This window comes from Ursus arctos, unplaced genomic scaffold (assembly GCF_023065955.2).
Source record: "Ursus arctos isolate Adak ecotype North America unplaced genomic scaffold, UrsArc2.0 scaffold_24, whole genome shotgun sequence".
NCBI lineage: Eukaryota > Metazoa > Chordata > Mammalia > Carnivora > Ursidae > Ursus > Ursus arctos.
The window spans coordinates 14,460,215-14,478,610 of NW_026622919.1; the positions used below are offsets into that span (position 1 = coordinate 14,460,215).

The following is an 18,396-nucleotide window of genomic DNA, read 5'->3' on the forward strand; positions in this document are numbered from 1 at the left end:
TCCCAAATACCAAATCTGTCCTCAAAGGAGGACGTCTTTGCCTTCAGTGAGGATTTTCAGAAGAATATAGGGTCTGAAGGCCCTTCCAGAAGTACCGCTCTTAGAACTGTTTTTGAGTACTGATAACCTCACTGCAATGAAGCCTGGTCTCTCGAAACAGTCACTTTGATAAGCAGCGAGTATTTGGCTTTGTGACCTTTGGTGAGCGTAAACAAAAAAACCCAGCACATTCTACAGTATAATCCTTCCTGGTAGTCATGGCTACTCTTGACTGTTGGCCTCATTTATATCTGGCCAGAAATTGTGCGGTAACGAGGTCACTCTGTCCCATACAAGGTTATCAACCTGGTTGACCAGACTTCAGAAAACGCGCCTACCACCATCTCACAGGATGTGGAAGAGAAATACGAGCATGCCCCTGCCAAGCCCGAGGCCCCCGTGGACTCCATGCTCAAGGACATCGCCACCATCATCCTGAGCACCTTCCTGCTCATCGGCTGGGTGGCCTTCATCATCACCTACCCCTTGGTAAGGCTCTGCCCCTTCCCTTTGCCCTCCCGGATGTGTCTGAACTTCCGTGCTGGTCACCTGATGTCCGTGAGCTCCATGCACATGGCAAACAAGCAGATACAGTTCCTTTCACATTTCAGAGTTAGTATTTGCTTATCTTCAGAAACATTGTAGTTAAAAAAGACACTAGCTTCTCAGGAAAGGACAGTTTTTTACCCATGTGTTAGAGTTAACTGATTATAAAAGCTGATTTATAAACTTGGCTTTTGCGGATCATTTTGAATAGTCAATTGTATTTTCCTTTCTAAGAATAGGCATGATAGATGAAAATGCACTTAACTTTCCTCCCTTACAAACTGCCTGTGAGAGATACCAGCTAGAGTGAAAAAGGTGGCATTCCTTCCACTTTCTATTGGAAATGAGTGAGCTAAGAATATGTAGTTGAATAGGTTGTTGGATGGATAAAACATTCTAGAATATTCCTTCATCAGGTTGCTCAGAGCACTGAAGTGCCATCACCTTAAAATACTAGTGTCCGGGAAGCTCCTGTCCCATACAGGAATGGGAATGACAGACCCTTTGATCTGTGCAGATGGGTTCACCTGCATTGTTTTATATTTTACCTCACTCAGTTCTATGAGGTCATTATTGCTGTGCCCCACCCACAAATGAAGCTAAGCTCTGGGGAACTTAAATAACTTCCCCAAGGTTACTCAGCTGGTAGACAGCATTTCCAGAATTTGAACCCAAGTTCAGAGATAGAGTGTGGGAGTGTACATGAGAGCCAAAAAACTCCCAGCCGGGGTGGGGTGGGCACTACACAGCCATCCCTTCAGTGCCCAGGTAGTAATCATGGATCACGGCTACTTCAAATTATGACAGAACGAATTTTTCGAAATAGATGAGAGCCGTAGGGTAGGTGGGGAAGGCAACGTGATGAAATGGGGGGAGTGGGACTTGGCCAGGCCACGTGTTTCAGCCACATCCTGGCTGTGTGGCTGTGGGAAGATGGCTGTGAGGTTGTGAGCCCCAGCTGCTTCCTCTGCCTGTCTGGGTCAGTTACCATCTATGTGCTCGCCTCTATCAAGTGCACAACCATAGCAGACAGCAAGCCCAAGGCTTCCTGTATCCACCGTGCTCTGTTGGGTTCCATGCTTGGAACAACTCCCAGACTTTCATAAAAGTCCCAGAATTTTAGAATTGAATGGACCCCCCCCACTTTCATCAGGCCCAGGCCCACCTACAGCCGAGGCTTCCCTCTTGCCCCTGCCAGGCCCTTCCAGCAGGGGGAATGGGCCGTCCTGGGAAATCTTAACTGGCAAGAAGAGCCCCAGTCATTGAACCCATCCTGCCTCCTGTGCCTTCTCACTGGTCTCGGACCGCCCTGTAGGGATCCCATAAAGGGTACCTGCTTCCTCTGCCACAGGGAGCCTCGCCTACCGGCCCGCCTGTGCCCCTGGGGGGAGCGGGCTGCACTTATCTGTGTGTTTCTCTTCCCAGAGCATGCATCAGCAGCAGCAGCTCCAGCACCAGCAGTTCCAGAAGGAACTAGAGAAAATCCAGCTCCTGCAGCAGCAGCAGCTGCCCTTCCATCCACCTGGAGACGTGGCTCAAGATGCTGAGCTCTTGGACTCGTCTGGCCTGTACTCCGAGAGCTCAGGCACCAGCAGCCCCAGCACGTCCCCCAGAGCCTCCAACCACTCACTCCACTCCAGTGGCTCTGCCTCCAAGGCTGGCGCCAGCCCCTTCCTGGAGCAGGATGATGAGGGTAAGGCAAGTTGCTATTTTGGTGCTGTTTTCTCTTCAGTTTGAACACAGTCTGAGAACCATAAAGTACTAGGTCCTCCCGGGGAGTCTCCATGGGATTATAGAGCGCCGTTTCTGAGGGTTTCTAAGGGTTCACCATGTTCTCACCTAATTCCTTGTCACTGTGGCGGCTGGGCTTCCACACTACCTCAGGGCCTTTCCCCCTCAGGGCCCTTTGGGGGACCACCTTGCCCTCCCTCCATCTTGTTCCGTAAGGGCTAGCAGTTGCTGCAAGCTGGAGGTGCACTGATATCTGGCTTGAGAGCGTTCCTGAGGCCAGCCCGTGGCCAAGTGTAACAGTGCCGCTGTTGACCCCCATTCCTCTGGGGAGCTGCCTCAGACTGGCCATCAGGGCGATCTTCTGAGGGGGTGGATGCAGAGCTCGTGCAAGAGACCTGAGCCCCAGTCTCACACTGGAGGCTCCTCCTGCCGCTCCCTGAAGCCTTCAGCCACAAATCGTAGGTGCGTCTGTGGCGAGCCCCATCTCCTGACAGAGGGCAGGATGCAGGGAAGCTATGGTCTTGGGTGTCAGTGGGGGTGGACCCTGCTGGCTCTCGCTTACCGCGGGCTGGGAACATACCGCCTAAGAGATCCCGTCTCTGAATCTGAGCTCAGGAAGCTCGCACCATTCTAGCCTCAAGGTGTTTTAGATTATGTTTGTTTAAAACAACTTCTTCTTCCTGTTTTGTCCCAGATGAGGAAACCAGCATGGTGATAGTCGGGAAAATTTCATTCTGTCCCAAGGATGTGCTGGGTCATGGAGCTGAGGGCACGATTGTGTACCGGTGAGTGGATCTGAGAGCTCTGTGACTTCGCCTCCTGTCCAAGTACCTGGCAGCTTGCAGGTGGCAGGCCAGGTTCCAGGGGTGCAGCAGGGTCATAGCGGTGGCCACAGCGCAGTTCACCTCTGGGGAGGAAGTGCTGGCTACCCGGTGGCTGGTCAGAGCCATGAGGCTCATGAGGTGGCTGCTGCCTCATGGGACAGGGTACACCGTGGGTCTCTCATCTTCCAGCCTGGCTTGCCCCTCCAACCCAGTCCCCGATCCTTGTCCTCAGGGGCATGTTTGACAACCGCGACGTGGCCGTCAAGAGGATCCTCCCCGAGTGTTTCAGTTTCGCAGACCGGGAAGTCCAGCTGCTTCGAGAATCGGATGAGCACCCCAACGTGATCCGTTACTTCTGCACGGAGAGGGACCGGCAGTTCCAGTACATTGCCATCGAGCTGTGTGCGGCCACCCTGCAGGAGGTGCGGGCCCCGGGGGCAGCTTTGCCAGGGCCTCTGCAGCCTCCCTCCTGGCAGCTCGAGGGACTGCAATGCCTTTTTATTTCTTTATATTCACTTTATTGAAGGTACAACACAGCATCCTCATTTCAGTGAACAGTTTGGTGCATTTGACGGGCACACGCCCATTTAACCACAAACAGTCCAAATGGGGAGCATTGTCAGCACCTCGACTTCAGTTGGGTGGGGCAGTCTTTGGTTGCAGTTGGTGCCTGTCTCCCTGCGCCTCCAGGAAACCCTGCAGTTGACCATCGCTGGTCAGGGCTGGCGTGGGGTTGGAGGATGCTGGTTGAGGAGTTAGGTCATTGCAATCCTCCAGCGAACTCCTTTTGCTCAGTTTCCAGGCTCGCCGTGAACCTGTCTTGTATTAGCTGGCTGCACTTGCAGGTTTACTTATATAAGGCCATGAACTTGCATTCCTTGCCCTCTTACCTTAACCACTGTACACTAGTCTGTCAGAACTTTTGGTTATTTAAGTTAGCCTGTGGCTTCAGGAGAAAGTCTGTTGGCAAATGTGGATTTGGGCAGAGAATGTTGTCAGTAAAACTTCCCATTTCTTTCTTAAAATAGGATCAAAGAAAATGAGCTGACCTAATCCCAAACGTTAACTAAAGGAAAAAGCTGCAGGCAGAACTTTTCTAAATAAAATTGAATCACTTGAAAGAAAGAAAGTGCTCTGCGGAGGGGCCCTTCCCTGGGGAGGGGCTTTGCGCATGACCTGGCTGTCATGTCTCTTGCAGTACGTGGAGCAGAAGGACTTTGCCCACCTCGGCCTGGAGCCCATCACCTTGCTGCAACAGACCACCTCAGGCCTGGCCCATCTGCACTCCCTCAACATTGGTGAGAAGCTTCCCTTTCCCAGGCTGCACCCCGGCTGGCAGGGGTGGGGGGGTGGCCGACTGCTGGTGTGGTCCCTCCCTCTGCTGAGAATCTGTGCTTCATCGCTGGTGTGCACGTGGGGTTTTTTAGGTGGCCTTTTGACAATAAGAATTCTAGGAGGAATCTTTCATAGTCGCATTCCAGAACCCTTAGAGGTGGCAACAGGCCCACTGGGAGTCTGAGAAGGTGCACTCCCTGACATTACTCATGGTAAATATGGGACTAATCTGCAGCGTTCTGTTAGTTCACAGAGACCTGAAGCCCCACAACATTCTCCTCTCCATGCCCAACGCACATGGCAGGATCAAGGCCATGATCTCGGACTTCGGCCTCTGCAAGAAGCTGGCAGTCGGCAGGCACAGTTTCAGCCGCCGCTCAGGAGTGCCGGGCACAGAAGGCTGGATTGCTCCAGAGATGCTGAGCGAAGACTGCAAGGACAACCCGGTGAGTACTGGTCACAGCTCTCAGCCTCTTGCCTCTTCAGGAGTCACAGCGTCCGAATTCAAGACTTGGGCCTGTGGCACATGGAGCTGGAGAATAACGTTCCTTTGTCAAAGAGCTTCTGTGTGAACAGCATGCTCCTGGCACTTTCCATATGGTCTCCTGTTCAGACGAATGAAAGCGACAAATGTGGGCAATTGCTGAACCCCTGCCCCCCAACTTTTCCAATCACTTCCAGCCCCAGCCCATCGGCTCTAGAGCCCACGTTCCCTGTTGTGAACACCACACTCCCGCAGCCCTTGCAGGGGGCTGGTGTGGCCCTGAGCACTTCCAATGTGCTAGTCGAGTTTCCTGGGACCCCTTCAAGGTGGGAGAAGCAGCAGCAACACTCCCGTCCTCACTGCTGCTGAGTGAGGATGAGAATTCTCCGGAAGTCTCTCACACCCTGCATCTCTTTTCAGACCTACACAGTAGACATCTTCTCTGCGGGCTGTGTCTTTTACTACGTGATATCGGAGGGCAGCCACCCTTTTGGCAAGTCCCTGCAGCGGCAGGCCAACATCCTCCTGGGTGCCTACAGCCTCGACTGCTTGCACCCCGAGAAGCACGGTGAGTGGGTCGCAGGATGGGAGGGGTTGGGAGCTACTCCAGCTGCCCAGATGGACCCTGTGGCCTGGGAGGGTGCTGGCTCTGTGCCCCCAGAGGCCCTTCTTTCCAGCTGCTTGCCCTGTGGGCCTCCATGAGTTGGTGACTCATTCCAAAGCTGGTGGAAGTTTGGGTAGGTTGTCTTTGGAGCACCTCCTCCTAAAGCCAGGCAGCTCTGAGGTGCCTGCAGGTCACCCAATGACCTGTGTGACTTGGACAAGGCCCCCTTTGGGGACCTCTGCTTTCCTGCTCGTGACCTGTGAGGGTTAAGTAACCCGAGGTCCCTTCGTGCACCAACGTTCAGGAAAACAGTCCATGCTCTGTAAACTCTTGTGTGCAGGCCAGTGGTCAGTGGGTGCGGTCTGGGCTGGGGACAGACAGGCTGGGTCTTGCTCTCCGGGTGCAGGGACAACAAGTCTTTCTTCCCAACTTCAGGGTTTCCTGTGTTACAATTGACCCATGATACTCAGTGCCACCTTTCTAAAAAATTAAAACTGGGATGCCTGGGTGGCTCAGTTGGTTAAGCATCTCTTGATTTCGGCTCAGGTCATGATCTCAGGATCATGAGATCAAGCCCCACGTTGGGCTCTGCACTCCGCATGGCGTCTGCTTAGGAATTCTCTCTCTCCGTCTTCCTCTGCCCCTCCCCCTGCTCGCACATGCATGCTTTCTCTGTCAAATAAGTAAAATCTTTAAGGAAAAAAAAAATTAAAACTAACTTGTTTTGCTCATGGATTAATTTTCCTTATTCCCTGTAGAAACTGCAGGTTAGCATCAAGACGCACAATCCCATTACACAGTGATGAATTCCTGCTATTAATACCTTTGTATATCTTGTTCCAGCTGTCTAATTAGACATGCGTGCACCCTTTGGTAAAACATGGAGGTAAATCATACGTGCCATCGAATCCCTCTCCGTGTTGCTCGGTGCTCCACAGGGCATCACTTTAAGAGCACAGCCCAGGACCTGGAGGCAGCGTTACCGGGCCTCCGCTAGTGGGTATTTCTAATTACTCCTTTTCACAGACTGTGCAGTGAGAACTCCCCATATCAGCTGAAGTTTGTGCACAGTCTTAATTCCATTACTGCAATGAGCTCCTGTCGGTGGGATGTTGAATCGAGAGGCACGCGCGCTGTTGAGGTTTGGGTATTTCACTGTGACGGTGGGCCGGTGTTAATGAGTTACTTGCTCATTTTCCTCCTCTGCAGAGGATGTCATTGCCCGGGAATTAATAGAGAAGATGATCGCAATGGATCCTCAGAAACGCCCTTCGGCGAAGCACGTGCTGAAACACCCGTTCTTCTGGAGCCTGGAAAAGCAGCTCCAGTTCTTTCAGGCAGGCCTCTCGGGTTTTGGGCCTTTGGGGTATTTTTTTAATCAAAAGCCTTCATTTAATTTCTCCTAGATTTTAAAAAATATAGCAAAAAAAAAAAAAGAGAAAGAAACAAATGACTCCTAATCCCATAACCAAGAGAAAACCATGGTTGACGTATTTTCTTCATATAGATGAAAGTGCGATTAGGGTCAGACTGTATATACAATTTTGTATCCTTTTTTTCCCACAGTACTTAATATTTTGATATAGTATTTTATTACAGTATTAATAGTAGCATCTTATTAATATAGTATTTAATGTAGTATTTTAACATACTATTTTATCGTGTTGAAGTTCTAAAATTTTAATGACTCTAGTACTCTGTCCTGTGGATGTGCCATAATTTAAAAACCTTATGGGAACTTTCAAATATACACAAAAGTAGAGGGAATGCTCTCATGAACTCCCCTCTACCCATCCACCAGCTCCAGCAATTGTTAACTGAACCTCTACTCTCTCCCCAACTCCACACCCCAGATTACGGTGAAGCATATTTTAGGCATTATATAATCTCATTCCAGTCTCCTAAGTCTAAACATTCACTTATGTTGGATTTTTTTCTATCCTCTTTTACCTAATCTTTGTCCAGATGGATTCTGAGATGTGAGATTATAGGGTCAGTAGAGATGAGCTCCGTCGGTGGTTTGGCTGTTTTAAGGCTTTGTGGTATTGCCTGCCCGGTGGTTTTTGTGGAAAAAGAACGTGTTTCTCAAGTTTTCCCTGGTGTCAGTTCAGCACAGCTTGTCTGAACAATCGTACCCAGCACACCAGCTCTGGAAGCAGGCACAGGGGCGCAGTGCTTTTCCTCCTGGGTCTGGGTCAGAGTGAAGCTTGGGTTTAGGAGTGACCATCACTCTGTGCTGGAGTCTGACTAGAGCCTTAGCCCCCGACATGTAAGCTCCTTGAGGGCAGAAGTGCTTGATTTCCGGTACATGGCTGTGTCTCCACTGCCTGGCACGTGGCAGGTGCTTAGAAGTATTTGGATGGATTGGGAAGGGGAGGGTTTCTGCCATTTTCCATGGCAGCGGTGGGCATGGACAACATTAGGATTGTTCACTGTGTTCCATGGGTCATAATATTACAGTTTGGAGGTCAGGTGTCCTCAGGGGACTCCTGAAAACTAACCAGGTTCCTTTGATGATGACAAGATGTAGAGCGGGAATAAAGCTCACACAAAGGGACCTCCAGCCCACTGTGGTTTGGGATTTAAACTCTTCATTTTTCCAAGTCCTCTATCTTGTGAACACACCTGCCTCCGGTTGTATCAACTAGCCGTAACCGCTTTGTGGCAGAAGTGTGTGTCCCCACAGCGTCCAGAGCGGCCATCTAATCCCTCCAGGGCTTTCCTCTAGTCACTGTAAGTTTGAGAGTCAGCCAGTCTGGCTTCATCTTCATTAAAGAAGGACAGGACTACGGCCAGTGAGTCTGTGCCGCATGATAATGTGTGGGGCTCATCGCTCCGTGTCCTCAGCTGCTGGAGCTCATGCTCGGGCTGTGGTCCTCAGACGCGGGGCAGGGCTCAAGGCCAAGGCAGGGCCTCTGGAGCCCACACTCTCGTCAGCAACTTTCTTCTTCTAAAAGAGAGCTTCATCTGTCTTTTCTAACTGTATGAGGAGTGCTGACCAGCTGTGGATCTGAGCATGTCCTGTTTCCCGGGGTAGACAGAAAAGCCCAAGATGTAAATCAAAATTGAGCTTTTGTTGCTGTCATTCATTGCTGGACGTTGACTGCGCCTACGGCTCCGTGTGGGACGGGGTACATGTGCACAGGGGTGAGACATGGGTGAGGTATTAGGGTTTGTGGAGAGGTGTGACATCTCCCCCTGTCATGGAGATGGTCTGCGTGGGTCTCTCCCCAGTGAACCACAGACAGGGCTGCTCCCAGGGAGAGGGTGACGGATCAGGAGGGACAGAGGCACAACCTCGCTGCTGGTCATGTGGCAGCGACCATTCTGTGACTTGGTGTGTCGCTCCTCCAGCTTCCGGTTCTCCACATGCTGACCGTCATCTGCTGCCCTTGTCACCCTTACAGGATGTGAGTGACCGAATAGAGAAGGAGTCCCTGGACGGCCCGATAGTGAAGCAGCTGGAGCGAGGCGGGAGAGCTGTGGTGAAGATGGACTGGAGGGAGAACATCACCGTCCCCCTGCAGACAGGTGACCATGCCGAAGCCCCGACCGTAAACGTTGGCAGAAACATTTCAAGAGCAGCAGCCATTTCTAAGAAGTGAATATGGAACTGGCAGCTCCAGGCTCTTTGGGCTCCAGATCCTCCTCGAGGGGTTGAGGCTTTCGTGGGTGTGTCCTCTGGGGTTCGTGACACTGATGTGGGGTTCATTTTTGTCTCTCCCAATGACAGTTTAGCGATGGTGCCATGCTCTTAATGGTTATTCGTGCTCGTAGGGCGACCCAGAGGTGGAATTCAGGCTAGCATTGCCCTCGGTCAAGCTCATTCTGGGGGATACACTCCTGTCAGCCACAAGCATGGCGTGGTTCTGTTGTGTTTCAGTCTGATAGCTTGGTCCCCAGGAGCCCCGGGAATTTTCTTCTTTCGAAATGGGTTTGTTACATTGCATTCCTTGTTTTTTTTCCTAGATCTGCGGAAATTCAGAACCTATAAAGGTGGCTCCGTCCGAGACCTCCTCCGAGCCATGAGAAACAAGGTAAGGGCCATGAAGCCCAGGTGAGCCCAGTGACAGGGGTATGGCCACCTTCCTTCTTTCTGTTCTCTGTGGGTCCTTCCATTCCTACTAGAATTCTGACCTCGCAAGGCCAACTTGTTCCCTTAGACGGATTTTCTCTTCCATGATGTTGAGGTGAGGAGCTCTGCTCTAGGAAGCAAGCTGTCTGATGCTGGTGTCATTTGTGGTCTCTGCTGATTTGTATGCGTCCTGTTCCTGCCTGAGACAGCTCGGTATAAACTCCCTTGATGGGGACCTTCCCACACAGGCCTGGCCAGTGGGCCGCTCCGTAGGGAAGCTCCTTCCTGCCTCCCCAGCCCTAGGCCTGACTCGGCTCTGAGGCGTCCTCCTGAATGAGGGGAAGCAGGCAAGGTAGGCAGGTGGACTGTTGAGTCCCTGAGCCTTTTCTTCTTGACAGAGAACCAACTAACGTTTCATCTTCCTTGACTAGCAAGAGGATCTTTTACCAGTGTTTCCTGGGCTTTCCAGCTGCTAACGTCCATGTCTGTGTGTCCGCCTGTTTGCAGAAGCACCACTACCGGGAGCTCCCCGCGGAGGTGCGGGAGACGCTGGGCTCCCTCCCCGACGACTTCGTGCGCTACTTCACGTCCCGCTTCCCCCACCTCCTGTCCCACACCTACCGGGCCATGGAGCCGTGCAGCCACGAGCGGCTCTTCCAGCCCTACTACTTCCACGAGCCCCCAGAGCCCCGGCCTCCAGTGACTCCAGACACCCTTTGAGCCAGGGTGGCCCTCCATTCTGGTGGCCCCAGCTGTGACTGAGGGCCTGGTCTCTACAAGTCCGAGCCTGACGCCTCCCGGCTTAGCAGGGAGACCAGGCTCCCAAACCAAGTGCCTTGAGCTGCCACTCTGCAGCCAGCGGGATGATGCCAACCCCAGGAAGTGGGAACCATGACCCCTTCTGACCTGTAGGGAGCTGGGAAGATGTTGGCCACGAAAGCTTTATAGTCGGGAGTCCTCTGCCAGGGAGGGCCCATCCCAGAGGCAGTGACAGAAGCATCCTCCGCCTTCTCCTGGACGCACTTGCTTCAGACCTACACTTTTTTTTTTTTAACTTCCTGTTTGATGTCAGCCTGTGGGCCTGTAAGGAAGAGAGAGGAGGGAATCCTGCGTTTTGCCTGCGTGCGGGACCAGCCAGGCTGAGAGGCACTAAGTGCAGCCTCTGCTCGAAGTGGGGCTCCAGAGGTGAGAGGTGTTGAGGAGGAGGAAGTCGTTCAGAGGGTGTCGTTCCTGGGGATCGGAGATGCCTCACTCATCACGAACGCGTCCCGAGTTTCCCGGGTCGCTATAACCAGTGTTCCTTGGGGGCAGCGAGAGTCTTGAGTGTGAGGCGCAGCACTGGGACAGGTCAGCACCGCACACTGGAAGACGAGGCCGTGTCCGCAGATCTCTTAGAAACGAAGAGGACACTCTGTCCTTAGCCACAGTAGCCCAGTGCATTGGTGGCCTTTGGTGGATTTGGGAGATGTTTAGGAGCATTTGGGGCAAGACGTGAGAAGTTCCCCATCAAGAAGAGCAGGACCCAGGCAGGAACGGGCCTTTGGGACCAGAGGGGAGCACGCCAGATGGGACACTCACGGCCACCCTGGGGAGTCCTGGGCCAGCAAGTGGGCAATGAGGCTCCTCCGTCCCTGGAGCCAGCAGGGTGGGCCGGGGGTTCGGGGGTGGAGGCCAGGGTCACCATGTGCTTCGTGGGCAGGCTTTTGTGTTTCTCTTGGCAGATTTTTAATAACTATATTTTGATCATACTGTAGAAGGCTGCATTAGCATAAGTAAGCTGAACTTGAGGCTTACTTGTGAAGAAGATAATGCAGGATACGTAATACACTTTCTGTTTTGTGTGGTACCAAAGGTCTCCATCCCTCCAGAAAGAGCGTTCATGTTCAGAACATGCTGTGATGCTACGGAGTAAAACATTATAGCAAGGCTATATACATCCATTAAACAACTTCAATAGATAGTTCCTAAATTATGTCGATACCATCTTTTTTTGCTGAAATTAGTATAGTTTTTAACTTTAGTTTCAGTTAAAAATTCCTGTCTTTTCTCTACCGAGAGCCTTAGCGGTTAAATGTGATCAGGGTACAGTGTAGAGATGTCCCCCGTGTCCTTTGTCCAGCTGGGGGAGTGGATCCCCGCACTTCATTCAGTGCTGGCGAGCTCGGAGATGCCACTCAGGAGTAAGGATGTTACTGACTGATCGAGAACTCCCTGTTTCTTCTTCTGTGAGATGCTTCCTGGTGGTGGACTTGACTGAGGGCCACTCATCAAAAGCTCTCCTTCTGTCTTCATAGAATTCATTTCCTTTCCTTTCATAACGTCTGGAGTCACTTTTTTTCTTAAATTCACATTATCCTATGTCTACATCATCCTCCATCTTCATTGGTTACCTCATCTAGACCTTGGGACCCTGGCGTTTTTGGCTGGCATCTTGGAGTCTTCTGCCACACTCTCCGCTTTTTAGGAACATGGCCAGATGCCTGTCCTCTCCCCTTTCTGCTGCATCCACGCCAGTGTCCCTAAGGCTCTGCGGTCACTTTGCTGCCGGGCTTGAGTGGTGATGTCCCCCTTCCCCCGGGCAATCAGGTAGAGAACGTGCACCAGTGATGGGCAGGCTGTCAGATCTCTGCGCTACTTCCGTCTTGTGGCCGAACAGTGTCCTTGGGGGAGTAGCCAGGTCACTTCTGGCCACCAAGCATTTGTGTCCTCTCTCTGTACAGGCTCAGCTTGTCTCCAGGAAAACTGTTTTTTAAATGCCTTTTCTGCTTCTCGTCTTTGTTTCTACCCACCCACCTTCTCAAACTCACGTATTCGATGTATTTGATAGTGAGTACTCACGGTGTAAGCCAGGCCGGATCCCGGGGGCTGGGGACGCAGAGGTGAACCAGATATAGGCAAAACCTCTGCTTTCGTGAGCGCGTAGAGGGAGAGACACGAAAAACAGTAAAGATCAGTGCTCCGGGAAAAGCCGTCCTCCATCAGCCTTCTTGCCAACACTTTCAGGAACCTGGTCACTCCTCAGTCCCTCAGGTGGTTTGAAGAGGTCTCACGTGGACCCTTGTCATGAAAACGGCTCGGGCATCCTGCCCCATCGCGCTCTCGTCTCTAGAATCCTGGTTTCCTGTTGTGCTCTGCGGCCTGAGAAGGTGTCAGTCCTTTGCTAGAACAGAGCTCCGCAGCCTCGTGTATCCTGTCGTGGTGGAGCTGTTTGATCTGTAGCACGATTCCTGGAAGGCTGTTTAACTTTTTAGAAGTACACTACCTTCATTTTTATGACAGAATTTAGTCACATCTGTTGGGAATCCCAGGGCCGCTCTCATTAAATCCTGTGCTGAATCTGTCTTTGGCCCGCCTGCCAGAATTTCTCTTGTTGCTTCTTGAGTCTTTCTAACTGCAGTTCACCGAGAGCTCACATGTCACTAGGGCATCAGAGCACTTGCACTTTGGGGGATCATTGGTGTCCGTGGGAAGTCACTAAATCATCTGGTGGCAGATCTAAAACCCTGGGTGCAGAGGGGCTCCCCGTGCCCCCGTGCCATAGCCGTCCTAGGCTCTTTCCCGTGAGACCTCACTCTGACCCGTTACACGTATTGGAAGATCCACGGGTTAGTGGGCCAGCAAAGTATTTTCTTTCAACCAACTCTAGAAGAAAGGTCTTGATCAGAATCAACTTTTGGTAAGGTTTTGTGTGAATATTATTTGTTGGCCATTGCAGTTCTTTCTCACTGCAGTGAAAGATGTGTTGGCTGCTGATCTGACCTCTCGCAGATGTGGGGGGGCCTCTGGGTTGTAGGCCTTTCTCTTCTTGGTTGCTGTCTCTTCAGAAGTTGGACTTCGGCCGGGTTTGGGTTTCCTGAGTCTGCTCTCGTTCTCCCGCTCTGTGTATTGGGTCCGCAGCCTGGAGGTCCTTGTGGAAGGTAGGCTGGTTCTCTCCGCTGCCTCCTGGCCACGAGAGCTGGAAGAGAGAACACAGTGCACCTGTAAAGAGCCTCTTCACATTCTCTTTAGTGTTGTCTCTGCTCATTTAGTGTCTAAACTCCCTTTTCTTCATGCATCCCAGTGTCTTCTCCTTGCTGATTCCTTCACCATCCTGGAGCCGTCCTTGTAGCCGAGTCTGGCCTGGCATTGGCCTTTCCTGGAGGAAAGTCACTGGGTGTCCCACACAGATGAGCCAAAATTCCACCTTCCAAGGCTGGACCATAATCTTTTAAACCAAAGTGTCTCCTCATCCTGTACTTTGTTTTCTTGATGAAACCGTGATCTCCCCCATGAGTAACCCTGGTTCCAGTTTTTTGTATCTGCGCGTGAATCCTTCCTGTATTCATTGGACAACCACAAAGAACGCATCTGCAGTGAGCCTCGCCCTGAGGCAGCCTTAACCTCCACTTCCGGCCAAAGTCCCCATCCCACTCGCCTCAGCCTGTGCTCTGTGTGTTTGGCGGGTACAGTGTTCCTTTTCAGTATCCCAAAAGCTGTGACGGGGGCGTCCCCACTTACCTAGAAAGCATTACCAGTCAACCATGCGGCATTCTCAGATGCAAACCTTACATAGTGTTCTTTTTGCGATGACCTATTTATTTAACCTATTTATATTTATTTAATTTTTACTCTGACGTATATCCAGCTATACTTGCACTTGCTTTTAAAGCACATCAGATTTGTTTTGGACAACACCCCCCTGACCATTCTAAAACTGGAAAAGGACAAGTTATACTGTATCCTTCCGTGGGATGGACGCCTCACAGTAGTTTTATCATTGAAGGGTGAAAATTTTGGTCAGGGTAAAAATTTTCATTTTTGAGTGATTTTTTTTTTTTAATTCTGTGCCATTGTGTCTTCTCTGTGGACAGTTGTTTAATGGGTATCTGTTAATTGTGTGATCGAATCCTCTCTGTGAACCTACAATCCTCTTTTTAGCTTTATATTTTATAAACTGCCAGATTGTACAATTTTTATGTGTATTTTTAAAGCTTGATGTGAGGGTAATTATCTAAGTTAAACAGCCTATTTTTGTACCTCCTGTACAGTTTTATAATTCTGCCGATGGATGATAGCGTCTTATGTGGCGCCAACCACAAATAAAGGTAGTTTTAGACCTGGAAGTCGGCTTTGTCTTCTTAAAGACTTGATCCCCACTCTCAGACAAGGGGTCGTTCCGGCCGTCTTCCTGCCTGTGGGGGTCTGGATGGTGAGGGTAAGCAGCTGACTAGGGGGTTGGAGGGATGCCGTTGCCCCCCAGTGTCCGCGGCACAGCCCAGGGGGCTGGAACGTCCTCCTTGGTGGGTGCGGGGAAAGGTTCTTTGAAACCCTTCAGGGAGTCCCCAAAAGTATTGGTTTGGGGTGAATTCCAGGAAGCTGGCCAGGTTGGGGCGAGAATGAGACTCCAGCAGAGTTTGAGGGGGTGTGCAGTGAGGAGGACCTGGGACCAAGAAGCGCAGGAAGGGGTTAAAACCACTTCTTTAAGTCGGCCAGCGCAGTGCTGGGAAAGCCCTGACCTGAGTGTGTCAGGGGCACAGAATCCATCTACCCACGCGCCAAGGAATGAGCCCGATGGCCAGTCTGGTTGGAATTTAGAATCCTGCCAGTGTGCTGCTTCCTTTCCATCTGGTGAAAAAGCAGAGGAGAGTCTCTTTCATGCCTCGTGGGACCGACCGCTCACCAAGCATGGGGACTGGCTCCTCCTGCTCTGCCCGCCACCGTCCCAGCCCTCTGGCTCGGCAAGGCCCCAGGAGCGTGCCTGAGAACTACAGACACACCTGCCATCTGAAGCTCTGGACCTGGGACGTGCCCAAACCCAAGGGAGCCTGAGGGGCTTCGGGATGCCGCTGATGCCGCTGGCTGCCTCCTGCCACTCGACGGAGCAGCAGGACAGCTCTTGGAGTCCCCAGAGATCTGCAAAGCCAGAGCAGGGGCCGCATTTGGAAATGGCCTAGGCCACGGAGGGGGGCAGCTGGTGGCACCCTTAGCTGCCTCTGAGAACAGAGCAGAGTCCAGATGGGAGCCTGAGAAGGCTGGGCAAGTGAGCGAGGGCTGAGTCTCTGGAGGAATCCAGCGGAGGGGACAGGCCTCATCCTGAACAGATCAGGAAGAAATTCTTCCTTGGGTCAGAGGTTGCACTCGGGGCCCTTCCAAATAAGCATCTACGGCTGAGGCCTGCCCCTCGCCGCCATGAGTTCCTGGAAAAGGCCGCCTGGCTCGGTGTGAATCACAGGAAGCAGGGAGGGGGTGCACCGCGAAGGAGCTGTTGACGATTGGAGGGAGCTGGGGTGGTGGTCTCTGAGATTCTGTAGGGGGTGTCCACTTTTCCAGACACAGGTGTTCTAAGAGTTGTTATACAAGCCACAGTTGACTCATTTAGGACAAGTGTGCATCTCAATACTAGTTCCAAGGAATACTGCACTTAGGAAAAAGGCTTGATGACCAAATAAACTTGGGAAATGATGGATTAAAGACAGATTTCCTATTGACCGCAACACCATTTGGAGGCTTTTCATATACCAACAGGAGGGGTGCCTGGCTGGCTCAGTTGGTGGAGTGTGTGACTCTTAATCTCAGGGTCATGAGTTCAAGCCCCACATTGGGTGTGGAGCCTACTTTAAAAAAAAAAACCCAAAACCAGAAAACACTATATACTGACAGGATATCTTGAATTACTGCCTTTAATTTTTTTTTTTAAAGGATGTTTGGAGTGGCAGAGATAATAATGTTTTCATCAAGTCTGATTTTATTTTCCTCTTGCTGGATTCCTAGGAAGACAACATTCCCAGCCTCGCCTGAAGTTAGGTTGGAGCACATGACTAATTCTGGCCAGTGGGTGGGAGGGGAAGTAATCGGAGCCACTTCTGAGCCAAAGCATTGAAGAGCTGGGGCACAACCCTCCAGCTCTCTCTTCCTCTGACGCAGTGACGGGCCACTGTGGAGGCCACTGTGGGGATGACACAAAATGGAAGCCTGAATCATGCAGGCACCACACAGAAGGCAAGCTGTCCTGAAAAGTCACCTGACTCAGAACAGACTTCTCATCAGTTCAATCAATCAACCAACCAACCAACCCACCCTTGTGTTAAGCCACTGAAATGTCTAATTACCGCAGCCCAGCTGAGCCTGTCTTGACTAACACTGCAGGTAGAAAGTATCCCGGAGAAAGGCTGCTATGCGTCACCTGAAAGGTGAAGGACCGTGCTGAGACATTGGTGACTTTAGCCAGGTAAAAAGTTCATGCTGGCAACAATCTGAGGGCGCAAAGGAGACGGCTCCTTTGCCTGCTACCCTGTCTTTCATCCACCCACCTCCCCTCATCATTGAATGTCCTGCTTGGCTTCTATGGTTACCTGTGGTCACCCGATGGTTTGGTGGTTAGTGGTACTCATGGTGAACCCTGATGAGAAGTGGCTGAACCCAGCAGGGGAAGTGGGAGGGGGCAGGGCAATAGCATCCCCCCCACACACACACACACTGCCTTCCCTTGGCCCCACAGGACCTGCTGGGCTCATGGTGGTCTCTTCCAGGGCTTGGGACATCCAGTTGGTGGGGACCGGAGGAGGGTGAAGGTGGGAAAGAGAGTTCCTCTCGTTGGCACCCACTCTCCCCAGAACAATTTTAGGGGAGAGCAAAGTGGGGACTAAGGGGCAGAAGTTGGTTAATTTAATTAAGCCCCATGAAGCGTGGAGCTGAGGGTCTGACCTCCATTCTGGGGGCTAAGAAACCCCCCTTCTTGCTCTTGTGCTGCAGAGGAAGGAGACAGAGATAAGGACAGTCAACCGCAGCTCTTACTGCTTTCCCTTACAACATGGAAGCCATGTTTTGTCACTCTGAGTGGCTGTGTGGCAGTCAGAGGGAGTGGGGGGCAGACAGAGAGTAGAGAACTTGTTGGTTGAAAAGGAAGCCCTCTTAGATAGGATTTGCCGTAACCAGGATGACAAAGCCCAGTGCCATTGTTTGTAGGTCTTAGAATTTTTAGGTAGGTCAGTGGTTTTCGAACTTTGATCATATCAGCATCGTGGTGTGGGAAACGGGAAACTGACACAGGCCCTGGTCCTATCCTGCTTCAACAAGCCCAGGTCTCTGCATTCTTTGATTTCCAGGTGATTTGGGTACAACCCAAAGTGTGAGAACCATCGATCTAGGCCATAGTGCTTAGTATAGAAAGGAAGGTCACAAGATAAATACCGTTAATGCTTCACTGTGACTCTCACCTATTAGAAATAAATGTACCAGTTTTTAAATCCAAACTTGACTGATATTGTATATACTTTTAAAAAATCTTGGTTTCCACAAGCCAGTCCCCAGGGCTGAGAAATAGCTGATCATCCCATTCCTTGGGAGAGTGGGTGAGAGTAAGAGCTCATCATCTGGTTTCCTCAGCTACCGGCTCCCTGAAGGAACATGGTCAAGCCCTGAGTCAGAGACCCCCCAGCACCCACCCCCAGCCCCCAGTAGAGTGTGTTCCATGGAAACTTTGGGGAGGAATCTCGTTATTGCTTGTTCCCAAAGATATGTCTGCACGTGGGTCTTATTTCCTCGTGCTGGACACTGGCGAGTCGTTTCAACCCAACAGTTTTTGTCTTTCCGCCAGGGGAAATTGGCTTGTCTAACTTTTAAATCATTGTCTCCCCTCCATTTTCTCTGTTTTTATTTTCTGGAAACTTCAACAGTAGAATGTTAGAACTCTGGCTTTGATCCTCCGTGGCGTTTATGGTTTATTTCTTATATTACATTCATTGATTTTGTTCCTTCTGGAAAATGTCCTGGCTTTATT

General features: G+C 51.3%; 1 protein-coding gene across 3 annotated transcripts in view; it reads left to right on the forward strand.

The window, feature by feature from the left end:
- ERN1 (endoplasmic reticulum to nucleus signaling 1) overlaps positions 1–14,740 on the forward strand; it is a 76,410-nt gene extending 61,670 nt beyond the window's left edge. For all 3 annotated transcript variants that reach the window (XM_044389131.3, XM_048225511.2, XM_048225506.2), the window contains exons 12-22: positions 337–528; positions 2,011–2,278; positions 3,011–3,101; positions 3,373–3,562; positions 4,339–4,438; positions 4,722–4,921; positions 5,380–5,527; positions 6,773–6,900; positions 8,971–9,094; positions 9,533–9,600; positions 10,146–14,740. In XM_044389131.3, coding sequence (XP_044245066.2) covers positions 337–528; positions 2,011–2,278; positions 3,011–3,101; positions 3,373–3,562; positions 4,339–4,438; positions 4,722–4,921; positions 5,380–5,527; positions 6,773–6,900; positions 8,971–9,094; positions 9,533–9,600; positions 10,146–10,358 — 1,722 coding nt within the window. In that variant the 3' untranslated portion in view covers positions 10,359–14,740. The remainder of the gene's footprint in view (positions 1–336; positions 529–2,010; positions 2,279–3,010; positions 3,102–3,372; positions 3,563–4,338; positions 4,439–4,721; positions 4,922–5,379; positions 5,528–6,772; positions 6,901–8,970; positions 9,095–9,532; positions 9,601–10,145) is intronic.
- The last annotated feature ends 3,656 nt before the right edge of the window (positions 14,741–18,396 follow it).